This window comes from Hypanus sabinus, chromosome 3 (genome assembly GCF_030144855.1).
Source record: "Hypanus sabinus isolate sHypSab1 chromosome 3, sHypSab1.hap1, whole genome shotgun sequence".
NCBI classification, from domain to species: Eukaryota; Metazoa; Chordata; class Chondrichthyes; order Myliobatiformes; family Dasyatidae; genus Hypanus; species Hypanus sabinus.
The window spans coordinates 58,748,540-58,766,237 of record NC_082708.1 but is presented as its reverse complement, the minus strand read 5'-3'; the positions used below and the strand labels follow the sequence as shown (position 1 = coordinate 58,766,237).

Genomic DNA, 17,698 nt, shown 5'->3' with positions numbered 1-17,698 from the left:
AAGTCAACAAACATCTAGTTTTTTGACCTCTCAATGACCTACAGCAAACTAAAAATTGTCAAAACACAATCTATTATGCATTGCCAATGACACTGATTCTTAAGTGGCTCTCAGTCGTGCGATAATGCTACTATATCCATTACCAGTCCTACTGAAGGGTCTCGGCCCGAAATGTCGAGTGTACTCTTTTCCATTGATGCTGTCTGGCTTGCTGAGTAACTCCAGCATTTTGTGTGTGTTGTTTGGATTTCCAGCCTCTGCAGATTCTCTCTTGTTTATGATATTCATTACAAGCTTTAGTTAACAACAAGCAACCAACAGCCTATCTATCATCCAGGTCCACCTCTACTTCTGCATCTCTATTTGCTTTTAATTTTATATAATCTATGACAGTCTTCTTGAGGAATAACTGTATTATACTCAGACAGTTTTGAATAAATATACATACCAATTAAGGCTACAGCTTCATCCTCTTCCATTAATCTATCATCATGCTGTAAAGATTCAAAAGTTGGAGAGCCAGGGAATGCACTTGTTTCAGCTTCTGTGTCTTCTTGTAAAGAAGCACTTGGATTGCCAACTGGGATGTTGTCAGGTCTTGACTCTGGTACAACTACTTCAACATTTTCACATGTATCCATCTAGCACAGACGTAAACAATGTAGTCAGCAATAAAAAAAAATATTTTTCTTCCAATTACATCTCTGATTGAAATAGATGATCGAAATGATGATCCAAGAGATAGGTGTTAATGAAGATTAAATAGAGGAAGATGGAGAGGTAGATACTGAAAAGAGGAAAATCCAGAGCAAATCAAGATTGCACCACTCAGCTCTGTGCTGAAGAATTCCTTCACAGCTACTTTAGGTGTTGATCTTGTATCATATTCACCATCTCATATAACTGATCAAACTTTTTTTCCAGTGCAGCACCTCCTCAGTGGAGTGCTTAAATGTTAGCCTAGAATTTATGAACTCAACCTCTGGTGTGAGGTTCAAGCCTGAACTTTTTGACTCAGAAATACGATCCAGAAGTTTATACTTAAAGACATTATACTTATTTTGTTAATTACTCATACAATTTTGCATCAAATGAATAACTAATTGCTCTATCCAATTATGTTTTCATCACTTACCATTAAGCCCAGTGCTTTAATGACATCAAGTTTGCACATTGGGCAGGTACGGTGCTCAAGAAGCCACGGATCAATGCACATTCGATGGAATACATGCCTAAAAATAGGTACAAATTCATGAATTGAATGAAGTAAGTGCTAAAACTGATCACAAAACCCAGCCTGCCAGTTTTCCTGTCAAGTTTTCTTTGGAATTGATTTATAATTATTATGTGAATTCAAATACTGTTATTTTCATCCATAAAGAAAGGGATAATACAAAATCTAATCATCTAAGAATTCACTATTTCTATTCTGACAATGCTCCTATAGATGGATGTGAAATGTTAAAATAGTTACACATGTGACATTAGGTATGGCTTGCAAATTTCTTTGTAGAACTTGATTGAACAAATCAGGATTCACATTATATTTTTCTACGCAATAGGCAAAAGAAATGAACAATTTCTTTTCCTGGCCAGAGCATTAATCTTATCGACTTTTTCCATTCCTGACCTATTTTACAAGTTGTTATGAAAAGCTTAAAAACCTCAGAATGGCTTTTCAGAAACATGTCATTGATAATTATAGCATTATAAAACTAGTAACCACAACTTGCAGAATGGACAAACTTCCTCCACAACACTAAATAACAAGAGGTTACCACTACATTCCATTATTTGCCATGATGACAAGCAACATGGAGAAACACTGGAAGAAGACAGTGTTTCCATGCATCTGCTGACTTTGACCTTTGTAGTATAGGTCACAAGTTGTGTGGTGTTGATGCACTTTGCAGGTCGTGCACACTATGGTCACAATGTACCAATGCTGGAAGAAATAAACCTTTAGGATAGGGGATGAAGTTCTAAGCTTTGAGTTATTTGAGGTGCTCTCATGCAAGCAAATGGTGAGGTACCATCGCGCGTGCCATTTCGATGGTACAATGAAACAATTTCTAAAGCCGGATCTATTCCATAACTGCCAGTGGAAAATTGTTTGTGTGATGAATGCACAGATTTCCAATCTGAGATATGAAGGCATGCTTACATTGCCCTCATTGTCACAATGAAGATGAAGGTTATAACATCAAGGTTATCAGGGTAGCTCAACAATCATCCATTTCCTCACTTTTTATTTAATAAACTTTTATTTATTATCAAATTTAAAGACTCTCAGGAAAATATTCCAAAATTCTTGCATCTCTCTTTAAAAAGTTTATATAAATGTTATCTTCATTAATGAAAATAATATTCTTTCACATGTCCTTTCAGGCTAAAATACTTAACACAAAAGGTTCATACTTGCACGGGAGAATTCGTACAACATCTCGGGATCGGTACACTTCAATGCACACAGCACAGCCTTCAACATCCAAATCAATTTCCTAACCGGGTTTAAAGTGTAAAGTTAGATAAAGCCACAATCTTAATTAGCAATTTTGGCATGGAGATGAGCTACACTCACTAAAGTAATATCAAATAAAGTGTTGAAAAAACAAAAAAAAGTTATATTTTGTAAATCACGTACTCAAAACACTACAAGTTTAATTTACTGGTACACTTCTGTGGACTGTGATTATTTAGTTTTATGACAGATTTAGCCAAATGTTTGCACTAGACTGATTCAGAAGTATGCTTTTGTTTGGTACTTTATACAGTGCCTGTAAAAAGTATTCACCCCCCCCCCCCCTTCCAGAAAGATTTCACGTTTTTTTGTTTTACAACGTTGAATCACAGTGGATTTAATTTGGCTTTTTTGACACTGATTAACAGAAAAGACTCTTTTGTGTCAAAATGAAAATACATTTCTACAGATTGGTATACATTTATTACTATTATTAAAAACAAAATAATTGATTGCATAATTACTCATCCCCTTCAAGTCAGTATTTAGTTGATGCACCTTTGGTAGCAACTTATAGCCTTGAGTCTGTGTGGATAGATTTTTATCAGCTTTGCACATCTGGACACTGCAATTTTTCCCCATTCTTCTTTACAAAACTGCTCAAACTCCGTCAGATTACACAGGAAATCACTGTGTTGTTCACTGTGAGTGAACAACCCTTTTCAAATCCAATCACAAATTATCAATTGGATTGAGGTCTGGACTCTGACTTGTCCACTCCAGGAAATTAACTTTGTTTTTAAGCCATTCCTGTGCAGCTTTGGCTTTATGTTTGGGGTCATTGTCTTACTGGACAATACATCTCCAAGTTGCAGTTCTCTTACAGACTGCATTAGGTTTCCTCCAGGATCTTCCTGTATTGTCTGCATTCATTTTACCCTCTACCTTCAAAAGCTTTCCAGGGCCTGCTGCAATGAAGCATCCCCACAGCATGATGCAGACACCCCCATGCTCCCCAGTTCGGATGGTTTGTTTTTGATGACAGGCGTACGCCAAACACAGCATTTGGTCTGATGGCCAAAAAAAATCTCAATTTTGGTTTCATTAGACCATAGCACCTTCTTCCAGCTGACATCAGAGCCTCACACATGCCTTTTAGCAAACTTCAGCCAAGATTTCATGGGAGATTTTATTTCAACTGTGGCTTTCTCTTTGCCACTCTCCCATAAAGCTGTGACTGGTGAAGCTCCCATGCATATGCGCAGTTTCTTGCATCTCAGCCACTGAAGCTTGTAACTCCTCCAAAATTGTCACAGGTCTCTTGGTGGCCTCCCTGCACGAGGCAAGTTTACAGCTGCGCCATATTCTTTCCATTTCTTGATGATTGACTTAACTGTATTCCAAGGGATATTCAGCGGCTTGGAAATTTCCTGACTTGCGTTTTTCAATAAACTTTTTGCGGAGTTACTTAAGAGTGTTCTTTCATCTTCATCGTATAGATTTTGCAAGTATACTGACTCACCAGACCTTCCAGACACAAGTGTATTTTTACTACAATCAATTGAAACACCTTCACTTTACAGTGATCCCTATTTAACTAATTATATGAGTTCTGACACCAATTGGCTGCACCAGTGATGATTTGGTGTGTCATAATAAAGATGATGAATACTTATGCAATCAATTACTTTTTGTTTTATATTTGTAATTAATTTACATCACTTTGTAGAGAGCTGTTTTCACTGTGACAAGGAATAGTCTTTTTCTGTTGATCAGCATTAAAAAAAAACCAAATTAAATGCACTGTGATTCAATGATGTAAAACAATAAAACATGAAAACTTCCGGGGGGGGGGGGGTGAAAACTTTTTATAGTCATTATATGTAAGGAAACATCCAAAAGGCACCTAGGAAAATTATCAAAGATCCAACTTTTAGTCACAATAAAAGATAGCAGATAAATTGATCAAAGGCTTGAATAGAATGGAAGGTATTAAAGACGGCGTTTTCCTTAAAAAAAAATCAAGATAGAGTTGTGAGTTTTAAGCACAGCTGCTAATGGCAGAATGATTAAGTCTTGTTGAAAATTCAGAAATGAAGGAGTGCAGTGACATGCAAATCATCTTGAATGTGTGGATCAAATGTTAGTGAGAAAGAAGAAAAAGGATTTTAAAACCAAGGCAATTGCTGGAGTGGGAGCAATTGTAGGTCAAAGTAAGCAAGTCTGATTGGAAATGAAGACTTGAAACAGATTACAGGGGCTACAGTTTTGGAAGGATATACTTATGTAGGCTAACAAAATAATGGAAGAGTCAATTTTAGGAGTAGTAAAAGCACGGAGGAGGTGTAAAGGAACAGGTAATCTGAATCGGCGGCGGTGGTGGTGCATCGAGCAATGCTATTAACAATACAAAGAAATGAATTCAAATGCAAATCAGATCAGACAATTAGATTGGATAGAATGATCATTGGAGAGCAAGCAGAGCAAACTGAGACAATGGCTTCCAGATCCTTGTACTTAAACTACATCCACACTAGACTGGATAATTTTGAAAACGCCGGTTTCGCGTAAAAAGGATAGGCATCCACACTATGCGTTTTTAAAAATATCTCTGTCTACATTGAAACGGTGAATCTCCTCCTACTGCGCATGCGCAGGACACATCTACCAAAAACAAGTAACATGTTTGGTGTGGAATCTTGCCGTAAAAGTGTGCGTTTGTGTAGTTACAGACTAGAAAAACTTAAAATGACGGACAGCTGTTGGCTTTCGCACAGGAGAACTTAAAAGTAAAAAAAAACATATACTGGAGTGTATGGAGGCAACCGACAGGGAGTTCATGGACAGATTGACCCGGCTGACGACAAACATTGAAAAACTGACTGACTCTGTTGCGTTAATAAAGCACCTTGTTAAATGTATAAAACATGTCTGCATCCATGTTATCTTGTATTTCCATACAATGTTACATTAGGCTGTTACACATCTATTGTCAGAGAAATACTTGCATAAATAGGTAAACCACCTTCATACGAGCAAGGACAGAACACAGGGCAAAGTGAGTACAATATACTTATTTATTCAGTAAGTTATGGGTCAAAGTATTTGGTGAGTACATTACTAACTCTTCTGGCTTCAGTCTCGTTGTCGTCTGTTCTGAAATTATTAGGTTGCGTTCAAGAAAACAATGAAATAGCATGCTGCCGTCTGACAGCGTTTTCAGAAGTCTCTGGTTACCCCATCCACACTGATCTGCCCGAGGAGCATTTTCAAAAGTACCACCCTGGAAAGCGTTCCTGGAAAGCGTTTCTGGAAAGCTCTGGTTACGGGGGACGAAAACGCCGTTTTAGTGTGGACGGAGGGTAAAAACAAAGAGAAGAAGCTTCGGTTACCGATTTACCTGGCGTAGTGTGGACGTAGCCTTAGTTGCAAGAAATTTCTTTACAATTGCTAATGGGGTTGATTAAAACCAACTGCAGATGGTAGAAATCAAAAATAAGAAAATAAAATGCTGGAATTACTCAGCAGGTTCAGGGTCACATCTGTGCAAAGGAAAACAGCAAGTGTTTCAGTGGATTTGTGGAATAACGGCATGGTTCAAGGAGGTGGTGGTGAAAATAGAGCCGAGTGTGGATCCTAATTTTTGGGACCTTGTGATTGATGAAAAAGATGCTTCAGGGATTCTAAGGGCAATGGCAAAATTGGAAATAAAAAGTTATTGTAGGCTATTCTCTGGCTCAGTAAATAATGTGAAGCACACCTAGACTATAAAGGAGCCTTTAGGGGCAACTGAGTCATCAACTGTAGTGAAGGATGCAGGTAGGCAATACAGTTTGTCACAGCCACTTTCAAAGCAAGTAACTTATTTTTGAGAAGGACACCTGGATTAGAGGGACTTAAACACAAGATTGAGGGAAAGACACACGGGATGCATCAATATGGCCAAGGGAAGAATGAGGGGGTGCAGAGAAAACACACAATCAAGTTTAAAGGGTATATTGTTTCATTGACAGAAGGGATGGTAACACCACATTTTACAGGATTAGGATATGAAGAATAGAACAGTTTAAAATACCAATTTTCATTACACATGTTAATAATCTGTTTAGAACATATTCAAGTAAACAGGTAAAAAATGTTATGAAAATTGTGAATTAGAGAGTAAGAAATAGGGTTGAATATGATTTAAGGTAACAGGGAATATTTTAAAAGATTTGGCCCAGTGTCAAAGGGAGTGGAAATAATAGGTACAGTCAAATAGGTCTTTGTTAAACAACAATAAAAAAGTTTTTGGCTCCGATTGTTGGAGGGTGGCTTAATACAGTACATTATGAAGAAAAGCCACCTTTGCATTCCTAGATAATCTTGAAATAACTGAAGATGTATGCTATGAAGAATTGCTATGCAAGAGAAAATAACAGTTTTGCAGAGGAGGACACAAGTGATTTCAGAAAGGTTGGGATTTAGCTCAACAGAAGCTGCAAAGATGATATAATGCAAAGATGATATAATGAGTAAGAATATTTGGCTTCAAGGCGATGGATTGCAATAAGACACACTTCTCTTAAGATATTAGATTGTATCATTAGGAGATAAGTTCCCTATCTACAAAGCTACACAAGATATGTAGCATAGAAAACAATCAAATGCAGTACAGGAAATAGTGAGTTTAAAATTGAGTATCTCCATGTTTCAATATTATCAGATGAAAGATACTGAGATGAACAGAAAGATCATTTTTATTAGCAGAACCCGACACCATGGGAGGGGCTTACAACTTGCAAGCAGTTAAGTTAAACTCTCCAACACGGCTTACCCGATCTCCATGTCTGACAGTATGAAGCTGAAGTTTATTGATAGCCTTCCTGGCCTCTTTCCTGCTATTCTTACTCTTCTTGTTCTGAAACATGATTAAAATTGATATTTAAAACTAACTTCATGTTGATGTTACCAGAGCAATGGTCATATTTCCTTAATGCATAACCACATTAAGCAGGTTTTGCACAAATCATGTTTCAGGTAATTGAAAAGCCCAAACATTGGTACCAGATGGATAGGTTAACGTATCTCAGCATTCTCTTATTAGGTTTATGACCATCCTGCTGATATGGAGTTACTTTTAAAAAGAACAGGAAATATTAAGTCGAATACTATTTTAAATTATGTACCACAGCCCAACTACGTTAATCTTGGTTTATAAATTTTGGAACAAGTACTACACCTGCCCTTACGCTTCCTCTCTCATCACCATTCAGAGCCCCAGACAGCACTTCCAGGTGAGGCGACACTTCACCTGTGAGTCTGCTGGTGCGGTATGCTGTGTCCGGTGCTCCCGGTGTGGCCCTTTATATATTGGCGAGACCCGACACAGACTGGGAGACCATTTCGCTGAACATCCACGCTCTGTCCGCCAGAGAAAGCAGGATCTCTCAGTGGGCACACATTTTAATTCCACGTCCCATTCCCATTCTGATATGTCAATCCATGGCCTCCTCTACTGTCAAGATGAAGCCACACTCAGGTTGGAGGAACAACACCTTATATACCGGCTGGGTAGCCTCCAACCTGATGGCATAAACATTGACTTCTCAAACTTCCATTAATGCCCCTCCTCCCCTTCTTATTCCATCCCTGACATATTTAGTTGTTTGCCTGTTTTCCATCTCCCTCTGGTGCTTCCCCCCTCTCTCTTTCTTTCTCCCAAGGCCTCCCTTCCCATGATCCTTTCCCTTCTCCAGCTCTGTATCACTTTCGCCAATCACCTTTCCAGCTCTTAGCTTCATCCCACCCCCTCCGGTCTTCTCCTATCATTTCACATTTCCCCCTCCCCCCACTACTTTCAAATCTCTTACTATCTTTCCTTTCGGTTAGTCCTGACAAAGGGTCTCAGCCCGAAATGTCGACAGTGCTTCTCCTTATAGATGCTGCCTGGCTTGCTGTGTTCCACCAGCATTTTGTGTGTGTTGTTATAAATTGCTTAATCTATTTAATGAGTTTTCAAAAAAAGATAAGCACAAAAAAGCTGCATTAGAAATGCAACACTTACAACTGAAATGGACGCTAGGTTACAAAGCCCACCTAACGTCTTTTATAGGACCAATCCACAAAAGAAACTGGTCCACATGCATCTGTCACTAGGGTAACCAAATCCATGAACGGAGCTGGAGAAAAGAGTATTAAGAATACATTTGGAGGAACTACCCAAACATGAGAAAATCTGCAGATACCGGAAATCCAAAGCAACACACACAAAAAAAAATGCTGGAGGAACTCAGCAGCTCGGGCAGCATCTACGGAAATTAATAGATAGTCCACGTTTAGGCCTGAGACCCTTCTTCAGTTCTGAGAAGGAAGGGGGAAGATGGCAGAATGAACAGGTGGGGGTGAGGGTGAAGCCAGGTGGGTGGGAAAGGCCAAGGGCTGGAAAAGAAGGAATCTGATAGGAGAGAACCATAGGAAAAGGGAAGAAGGAGGGTACAAAGTAATAAGCTGGTGAGAAGAAGTAAAAGGTCAGAGTGGAAAATAAAGGAGGCGGGGGGAGAAGGTGGAATTTCTTCACTGGAAGGAGAAATTGATGTTCATGTTGTTACGAAGGTGGAGCAACTCTGAGGGGCTGAAGGGTACAAAGTCGCCCTCTCCTTTTGGAGAATCGCAAGATCGCTATTAATTTGGGTCTGAGACCCAGGAAATGAGAGAGATACACAGCATGCCAGGAAATGAGAGAGAGAGACACAGAATACACAACCAGGTGGAATGTCTCCTGACATAAGTGGATCAGAACCACTGATTACTGCTATTGTCTCTTGGAGACGGAATTGTGTATTGAGTACTGTACTATTCATTGAAACCCCTCAGGGGCCAACCAGAGTGGTCTGGTTGAGGGATTGCATCATCCCAACCTGATTGACATCTGAGACCCCGTCAGTAAGGATAAAAGAGGGGTCTGGGGAACACCCCTTTAGACGCACCAGGAGAAACACTAGAAATCCAGTGACAGGGTTTTATAGCGAAAGCCGGTGAGAGCTCGTGTGCGTCCTCCCTTGCCTGGGTGGCAGGCTCATCACGGAAGAACGGTTTAGCTAAAGGAGAAGGCACACTTGAACGGCCACAACAACGAGACACCTGACGGATTGAAATCATAAAAGAAAGCTGGCAAGTTTTTCTCTTTCTCTCTCTCTCTCCAACAATTACAACACAGCGACGAACAAACGGCTGCAGACTGTGTGAACTAAAGCGAACTTTAGATTTCCATCTGACAATTCATTATCCCCTAGACAACGATAGAGCTTGTTTCTTATTGATTATTATTATCCCCGCACTTTTAGGTTTAGTATTGACGACGTATATTATCTGTATATTTGCATTGATATTATTTTTGTCTATTTTTACTAATAAATACTTTTAAAAATAGTACCATCAGACTCCAACGGACACTTCTATCTTTGCTGGTAAGTAACCCAGTTACGGGGTTCGTAACAATGCCATCAGGTTATAGAGGACCCAGACAGTATATAAAGTATTGCTCCTCCACCCGGAGGGTGTCCTCACCTTGGCACAAGAGGAGGCCATAGATCAAAATGTTGGAATAGGAATGGGAATTGTAATTAAAATGTTTGGCCACTGGGAAGTCCCGTATATGGTGTGGAGGTGCTTGATGAAGTGTTTCCCCCCAATTTACGATGGGTCTCACTAATATAGAGGAGGCCGCATCGAGAGCACCAGACACAATAGACAACCTCAGGAGGTGAAGTGCTGCTTCACTTGGAAGGACTGTTTAAGGCCCTGAATGCAGGTGAGAAAGGAACTATATGGACAGGTGTAGCACTTAGACAGCTTGTGGGGATAAATGCCAGGAGGGAGATTATTGGGGAGGGAGCAATCCCCGCAGAAAGAGGAAATGGGGGGGGTGGGGGGAAGGTAAAAATATGTTTAGTGGTAGGATACTTTTGGAGATGGTGAAAGTTGCAGACGATGATGTGTTGGATGTGGAGGCTGATGGTATAGTAGTAAGGGCAAGGGTAAATCTATCACTATTAAGGTGGTGGAAAGATGTGGTGAGTGCAGATGCACGGGAAATGGAGGAGATGAGGGGTCGCATCAATAATTGTCAATTATTGTCAATTTTCGAGGATGTAACCAGGAAGTTAGACAAGGGAGATCCAGTGGATGTAGAGTTCCTCGATTTTCAGAAGGCATTTGATAAGGTCCCACATAGGAGATTGGTGGGTAAAATCAAAGCTCATGGCATTGGGGGGAAGATATTGACATGGATAGAAAACTGGTTGGCAGATAGAAAGCAAAGGGTAGCGGTGAATGGGTGTTTCTCAGAATGGCAGGTGGTGACTAGTGGGGTGCCACAGGGCTCGGTATTGGGACCACAGCTGTTTACGATTTACGTCAACAATTTAGATGAAGGCATTGAGAATAACACCAGCAAGTTTGCTGATGATACTTAGCTGGGTGGCAGTATGACATGTGATGAGGATGTTAGGAGAATTCAGGGTGACTTGGATAGGCTGGGTGAGTGGGCAGATACTTGGCAGGTGACATTTAATGTGAATAAGTGTGAGGCTATCCACTTTGGGAGGAAGAACAGGAAGGCAGATTATTATCTGAAAGGTGTAAAGTTAGGTAAGGAAGAATTACAAAGAGATCTGGGAGTCCTTGTTCATCAGTCACTGAAAGTGAATGAGCAAGTGCAGCAGGCAGTGAAGAAGGCTAATGGAATGTTGGCCTTTATTACAAAGGGAATTGAGTACAAGAGCAAGGAAATCCTCTTGCATTTGTACAGGGCCCTGGTGAGACTACACCTGGAGTATTGTGTACAGTTTTGGTCTCCAGGGTTAAGGAAGGGCATCCTGGCTGTAGAGGAAGTGCAGCGTAGATTCACGAGGTTAATTCCTGGGATGTCAGGACTGTCTTACGCAGAGAGGTTAGAGAGACTGGGCTTGTACACACTGGAATTAAGGAGATTGAGAGGGGATCTGATTGCAACATATAAGATTATTAAGGGATTGGAAAAGATAGAGGCAGGAAATATGTTCCAGATGCTGGGAGAGTCCAGTACCAGAGGGCATGGTTTGAGAATAAGGGGTAGGTCATTTAGGACAGAGTTAAGGAAAAACTTCTTCTCCCAGAGAGTTGTGGGGGTCTGGAATGCAGTGGAGGCCAATTCTCTGGATGCTTTCAAGAAGGAGCTAGATAGGCATCTTACGGATAGGGGAATCAAGGGATATGGCGACAAGGCAGGAACCGGGTATTGATAGTAGACGATCAGCCATGATCTCAAAATGGCGGTGCAGGCTCGAAGGGCCGAATGGTCTACTTCTGCACCTATTGTCTATTGACTAAATGGAGAAAAGTGATAATACTATAATTTTCTGTTTTCAGTTTGTGCCAGAAGGATGGTACTATCTAATTTTACTTCACTTCTTCCCAATACCTTGCTATTTTTGCATGAAAGGGAAAGTCAATCCTCTGCTCGAATGGGAATTCCAAGCTGATTAGCTAGTCAGCCTAGAAGAATGCAAGATTGAACTCTCCAACATCATTTCCAAACTGATGCCTAAACTTAAAAAGCTTAGGCTTTTCTCTCAACCCTAGTTTTCTTTCAAAGCACGTCCTCACGTTGTAGTACACTTCTACAAAAATAACATAGCAGCGGTCAACAGATCAGACGGCATCCATGAGAGATTCAGTGTATACATTTTCAGTCTATCATCTTTCAGAACATTTCAGAAATAACACAACTTTTAACACTCCAGAGACACTGATGATCTGCCAAATATCCACAGGATTTTCTATTTTTGTTTTAGATTTCCGGTATCTGCAGCATTTCACTTCTGGATTAATTTTGAAGATACCAGTTGTCTCATTCAATTGACAACTGTGCTATTCAACCATTTGATAATTTTTACTAATTCTTTTCAAGGTATTTTTAAATAATCTGAAATCAACCTGTTTCAACATCATTTACCTGCATCAAAACCAGAAGACTTTAACAGCAACATATTTAATGAATTTTCAATTTTAAGTTCTTTCTCAATCACTTCAGTTTGGATAAATATTTCAAGGCATTCAATATTTTACAGTGACATTAATACATGAAAGAGTTCCAAAGTTAATTTTTTATCACTGTATTTGCATGTCAGAAGTAGATTTACAAGGAGCCATGCTAGAGCTAAAAATAGATCAAGAATTAGACGGAGCTGTCAAAAACAACATGTGCACAGCATTTGGCAGGTGCATGATGACATCAACAGACTCGAATGCAGTTCATTCACCTTCTGTGCTTTATGAGAGCAAAAAGGAAAGGAATCTTTTTAGATTTAATCTAGAATTATCAACAAAAAACTGATTATCAGATAAAGATAAAAAGTTTAATTCCATTTACATTTCTTTGATAATGTAGTAGCCAGGCCCACATAGGACAAGACCTTGACAACATTCAGGTTTGTGTTGGCAAGAGCTGAATTTCATTCCTATGTCACAACGAACATTTCTAAAAAAAAAGTCGAATCACCTCCTCTCAACATTCAAATGCTTTACTATCAAACTTCTACCTTTAACACTGAGGGATCACCACTGACCAGAAACTTGAGTGACCAGATATGTAAAAGCTGTGGTAACAAAAGCACATCAGTGGCTATTTATCCTGTAGCAAGCTTCTCACCTCCCAAGTCACGCAAGTTTTTTTAAGGATAGTATGTTGGACCATGGATGAATTCAACTCCGATTCTTAGAAAATGAATAAACAATATAATTATTCAGTTGATTGGACCCAGTGCTGAATATTGATCCCCTCTATCACCAATGCAATGTGTACTATCTACAAAAGACAGTGCAGTAACTTTGTCAGCATTAAAATAAAAACCTGAGAACAGAGCAATAACTACCAGAAATACCACTACCCACACATGGTACTTAAACAGATATGAAACCAAAAGTTCAATATTTTTTGTGAATTAACAAGGTCTTTTAAAGCACTTTTAGTTGTAACCCATGAAAATTTACCTGGCTTGAAAAGGATGATCCTGCATACAGGAATCTCTGAATATAGTAGAAGATGAGCCAGGCTAAGGAAATGATCATCATTGTTATGAAAGCAATAATAACAAACACAACGGATTGAGAATTCATCCACTCCTCTACATGGCGGGAACCGACAGAGATGGACATTATCACTGGGATACCTCGATGGACTAATTCCAGTATTTCCAAGCCCTTTGAATTGCCGATCATGATAGCAACAATATTTCTAGTTCCTGAAAATAAAGAAAACAGAATAAATATTGATGACAAACACTATTCAAATACATGAGAAAGACAAAAGGGGACAGCTCAACAGAACGAATTTTAGATGAGAAGAGAGATAAGACATTAACATTAAATGTTGTTTTAAATCAAAGCTGACATGTTTAATAACATGACACATTTATGTTATGAATAATATGGCAAAGATAACATCATGGCTTGGAGATGGGACTCCACCCAAAGATTCTTACCATCACAATTAACTAGAGCTATTCCCTTGCATACTTATCTGGCTGTGTATAACCACCAACTATAACAGGACAACTGCATTGCAGGAACTGAAAGTAGGAAGTTTCAGAACATCTATAATGGATGAATATTGCCAGGAAGGTAGCTGAAATGCAGCAATGATTTCAGAACTGGAAGAACAGTCACAGAAGAATAATTATCACTTTGTGGCAGTCTTAATGCATATGCAAAGGGAAGGACGATGCACATGAACCAAAAAGGTGGGGGGGGGGGGGGGGGAATGTGACTTTGCAACAAAGCCAAATATACAAGATTTTAATAATTGAACACATAGCATTCTGGAACAAGCTACCTAAAAGAAGCACCAATGGGACGAGCTGCAATTTACAGAAACAACTAAATGTAATCTTTGACTCCAAGATTACATAATAGTGCCGCATTAAATTCAATAAAACACATCAGAGATACCCTGATAAAACAGTACAACAGTCCTTAGGGACTAATATACCTCATCTTTTAAAAATAATAGCTACACAAGTTAAAAATAGCATTATTCATCATTTATATAAATGATTTGGATGCAAATGCCCTCTAGGCTTAATCAGTAAACTTGCAGATACAAAAAACTAGGTGGTGTTGTTAACAACGATGCAAGGTTATCATAGATTATAAGGGAATCTTGATAAGTTAGGGAAGTGGGTCGAGTTGATTTTAGTGAGATAAATGTGAGGTCATGCATTCGGAAAGACAAACCAGCATAGGACTACTATAATGAATGGAGAGGCACCATGCAATGTAATAAAACAGGAGGATCCCCTCGGAGTACAAGTGCATGGTTCATTGCAAGTGGCATCATCGGAAGAAAGGGTGGCAAAAGAGGTGTTTAGTACTCTGGCCTTCATCAGTCAAGCACTGAATATAGGAGTAGGGAACGTGCAATGCAGTTGTACAAGTCATTGGTGAGGCGACACTTGAAGTACTGTGAGGAGTTTTAGGTAAGAGGTGGTTAAACTGAAAGCAGTGCAGAAAAGATATACAAGGGTGTTGCCAGGACTAGAGGGCTTGAATAGGGGGAAATATGCCACATTAAGTCTTTATTACTTGAAACATAGGAGAATTCGGGGCAACCTTACAGAAATGTTTAAAATTTTGAGAGGCACAGATAAGGGTAGGGGAGTCCTTAACTAGGATACATAGTTTTATGGTGAGAGGGGAAAGAATTATAAGGGACCACTGGGACTTTTTAAACTCAAAGGATTGTGAGAATACGGAATGAGCTGCCAGAAGAAGTGGTTGAGGCAGGTGTAATAGTATCATTTAAGATGGACTGGACAGGCAAATGGAGCATTGTGATATGGAGGGATGTGGGCTGAACACAAGAAAATGGGATTAGCTGGAAGAGCAGCATGTTCTCATTGTGCCAAAGACTCTGTGTCCAAGCTGCGTTGCACTGTGACTCCGAGTCAGCTTTTGAAACATACAGTAGATAAGTGGGTCATTACCTTGGCAGATCATAATTTATCAGACCCAGTTTTTCAATGCAATAACTAGCCTGTTGAACTTTAAAACCCTTTGTTACTCAGTTGACTAGGGTGAACAGCAAATTAAATCAGATTTTGAAAGTTGCCAACATCAAAAGACTGCTAGGTGATGACAAGATTGAATAAGATTGCAGTTTACTGAGCGTATACCCATATAGTCGTCATGGTATTCCTACAAAGCACTTCTGCCTTATTTTCAGCTAATCCAGCAGAATAACAGTGCAGCTGAATATTAATGAAGATGACAATGGACAGGTTGAATCATAGAAAGAATAAAAATAATCCCTCTGGTGAACTATGATAATTAAGATTAGAAATAACAGAGAATAAATGCACTGTAGTCATTGAAGCCTGATCCTGCTTGGCTTTTAGGAGTTCAATTTTCTTAAATCAATTGTTATTTTTCTTACTACCACACTGTATTATTACCTTTTATTCTGTCTGAATTTCAGTGTTAAAGAAACATATATGCAAGGACTGATTCAATGCAGAGGGAGTGAAATGATAGAGCAGGAAGTGGGCCAGAATAAAGTCAGTTTCCCAGCAGAAGACTAATCTTAGCTACAGAATCTGCAATGACACTCTGGACCGTTTCCAAGGATGTCAAAGAACAGATATGACTCTGAAGTCTATATTCTTTGTATATCCTGATAGGAAGGCTGTTTCAACTGAAACTCAATATATGGAACTGAGTTGGCCCAAGACCACAAGTTTTTGTGGATGAGTTTTCCATTCTCCAGGATATTAGTCCACAAGGAGGAAGATCACCTCTTACAGGACAGACCTGGAAAATAACACCCCACTTCAAGGGGATAGTCCTAGATTCTGGACATTTTCAAATTATACAAAATGCTTTTATTTCAATTGCAATTTATGGGCTTCAGGTTGGTAACTGGTCAAGCTCAGGTTCCCCAGAATTTATCCAAGTTTATCCAAGTTTCTGGAAAGTCAATTAGATAGTGGTAGGATTTACATCCAGCTTCTAGGTACTTGGATAATGTGGTCCTTATAGTCACATACAATCTAGTCCCGTTTCTCTCTTTTCCTCTTTCTATGTCTTAAACAACACTCTCTGTCCAATCTTTTTGGTAATCAATCTGAATGTCTTGCTACATTAAAAGGCGTATTTTTGTTTTGGCCATTTTTGTTTTAGTTTGGCTAGATCAGGGGCATTAAATATGAATTTATACTCATAACAAATAATGAAAAAAACAATATGAAGCAAAATTAATAAGTAAACTCAATTTCAATGTTCAAAAATATATCAAATCAAAGTCCAGGAAATCATTTTCAAACATACCAGATTTTATTTACCTGGCTACAATAGCATTGCTTTCTTGCAGCAAACAAAGGAACTTGGCTATGCCTAATCCACCATAAATTTTAATGTTTGTATTGAACTAACATTAACTGCCTTTATGAGCAATAATGCACTCAGTTGTACCCAATGGCTACTACTGAGGGCAGATACAAGGTGCACTCTGCAGATATCCTGATATCCACCTGCTCTTTCCACTATTCTCTCAACTTCAACTTAGCAAACGTGAATATACACAAGTTTCAGCCTGAGTTGTATGGGTTAACAGCACTGCAAAAAGTTCAGAAAAAGACCAACATGCACATGCATTTCTCCATCTCTCATCAGGATGGCCTAACGCTCATTCTAAAGTTACCAATAAAAGAAACTGTAACACAGCATACTTGTCAACCAATAGCAATGCAATAAAAATGTTACAATGTACCATAATAAGGATTTTATAATACAAAGTGTTGGCACGTGGCCTAGTGGATAAGGCATTGGGCTAGTGATCTGAAGGTCACTGGTTCGAGCCTCAGCTGAGGCAGTGTGTTCTGTCCTTGAGCAAGGCACTCAACAACACATTGCTCTGCGACAACACCGGTGCCAAGCTTCTTGGGTCCTAGTTCCCGTCCCTTGGACAACATCAGTGGCGTGGAGAGGGGAAGGCTTGCAGCTTGGGCAACTGCCGGTCTCCCATACAACCCCACCCGGGTCTGCACCCTGGAAACCTTCCAAGGCGCAAATCCATGATCTCACGAGACTAATGGATGCCTATTTTTCTATTTATTTATAATACAAGGAGAATCCAGGAAACTTCATTTTGTTTCTTTGCAAAATACTTTAGAAGTCTTACTTCTTCACAGAAAAGAGGCAGTGTTCAGAATTGAAAGGAAA

The 17,698-nt window shown here is 39.3% G+C and overlaps 1 protein-coding gene across 2 annotated transcripts in view; it reads right to left on the bottom strand.

Moving 5' to 3' along the window:
- Window positions 1–17,698, bottom strand: part of LOC132391361 (E3 ubiquitin-protein ligase RNF149-like) — a 61,025-nt gene that overhangs the window by 9,320 nt on the left and 34,007 nt on the right. For both annotated transcript variants that reach the window (XM_059964435.1, XM_059964434.1), the window contains exons 3-7: window positions 13,475–13,725; window positions 7,278–7,361; window positions 2,419–2,501; window positions 1,136–1,232; window positions 449–641 (exon numbers count right to left, since the gene is read on the bottom strand). In XM_059964435.1, the coding sequence (XP_059820418.1) occupies window positions 449–641; window positions 1,136–1,232; window positions 2,419–2,501; window positions 7,278–7,361; window positions 13,475–13,725 (708 nt within the window). The remainder of the gene's footprint in view (window positions 1–448; window positions 642–1,135; window positions 1,233–2,418; window positions 2,502–7,277; window positions 7,362–13,474; window positions 13,726–17,698) is intronic.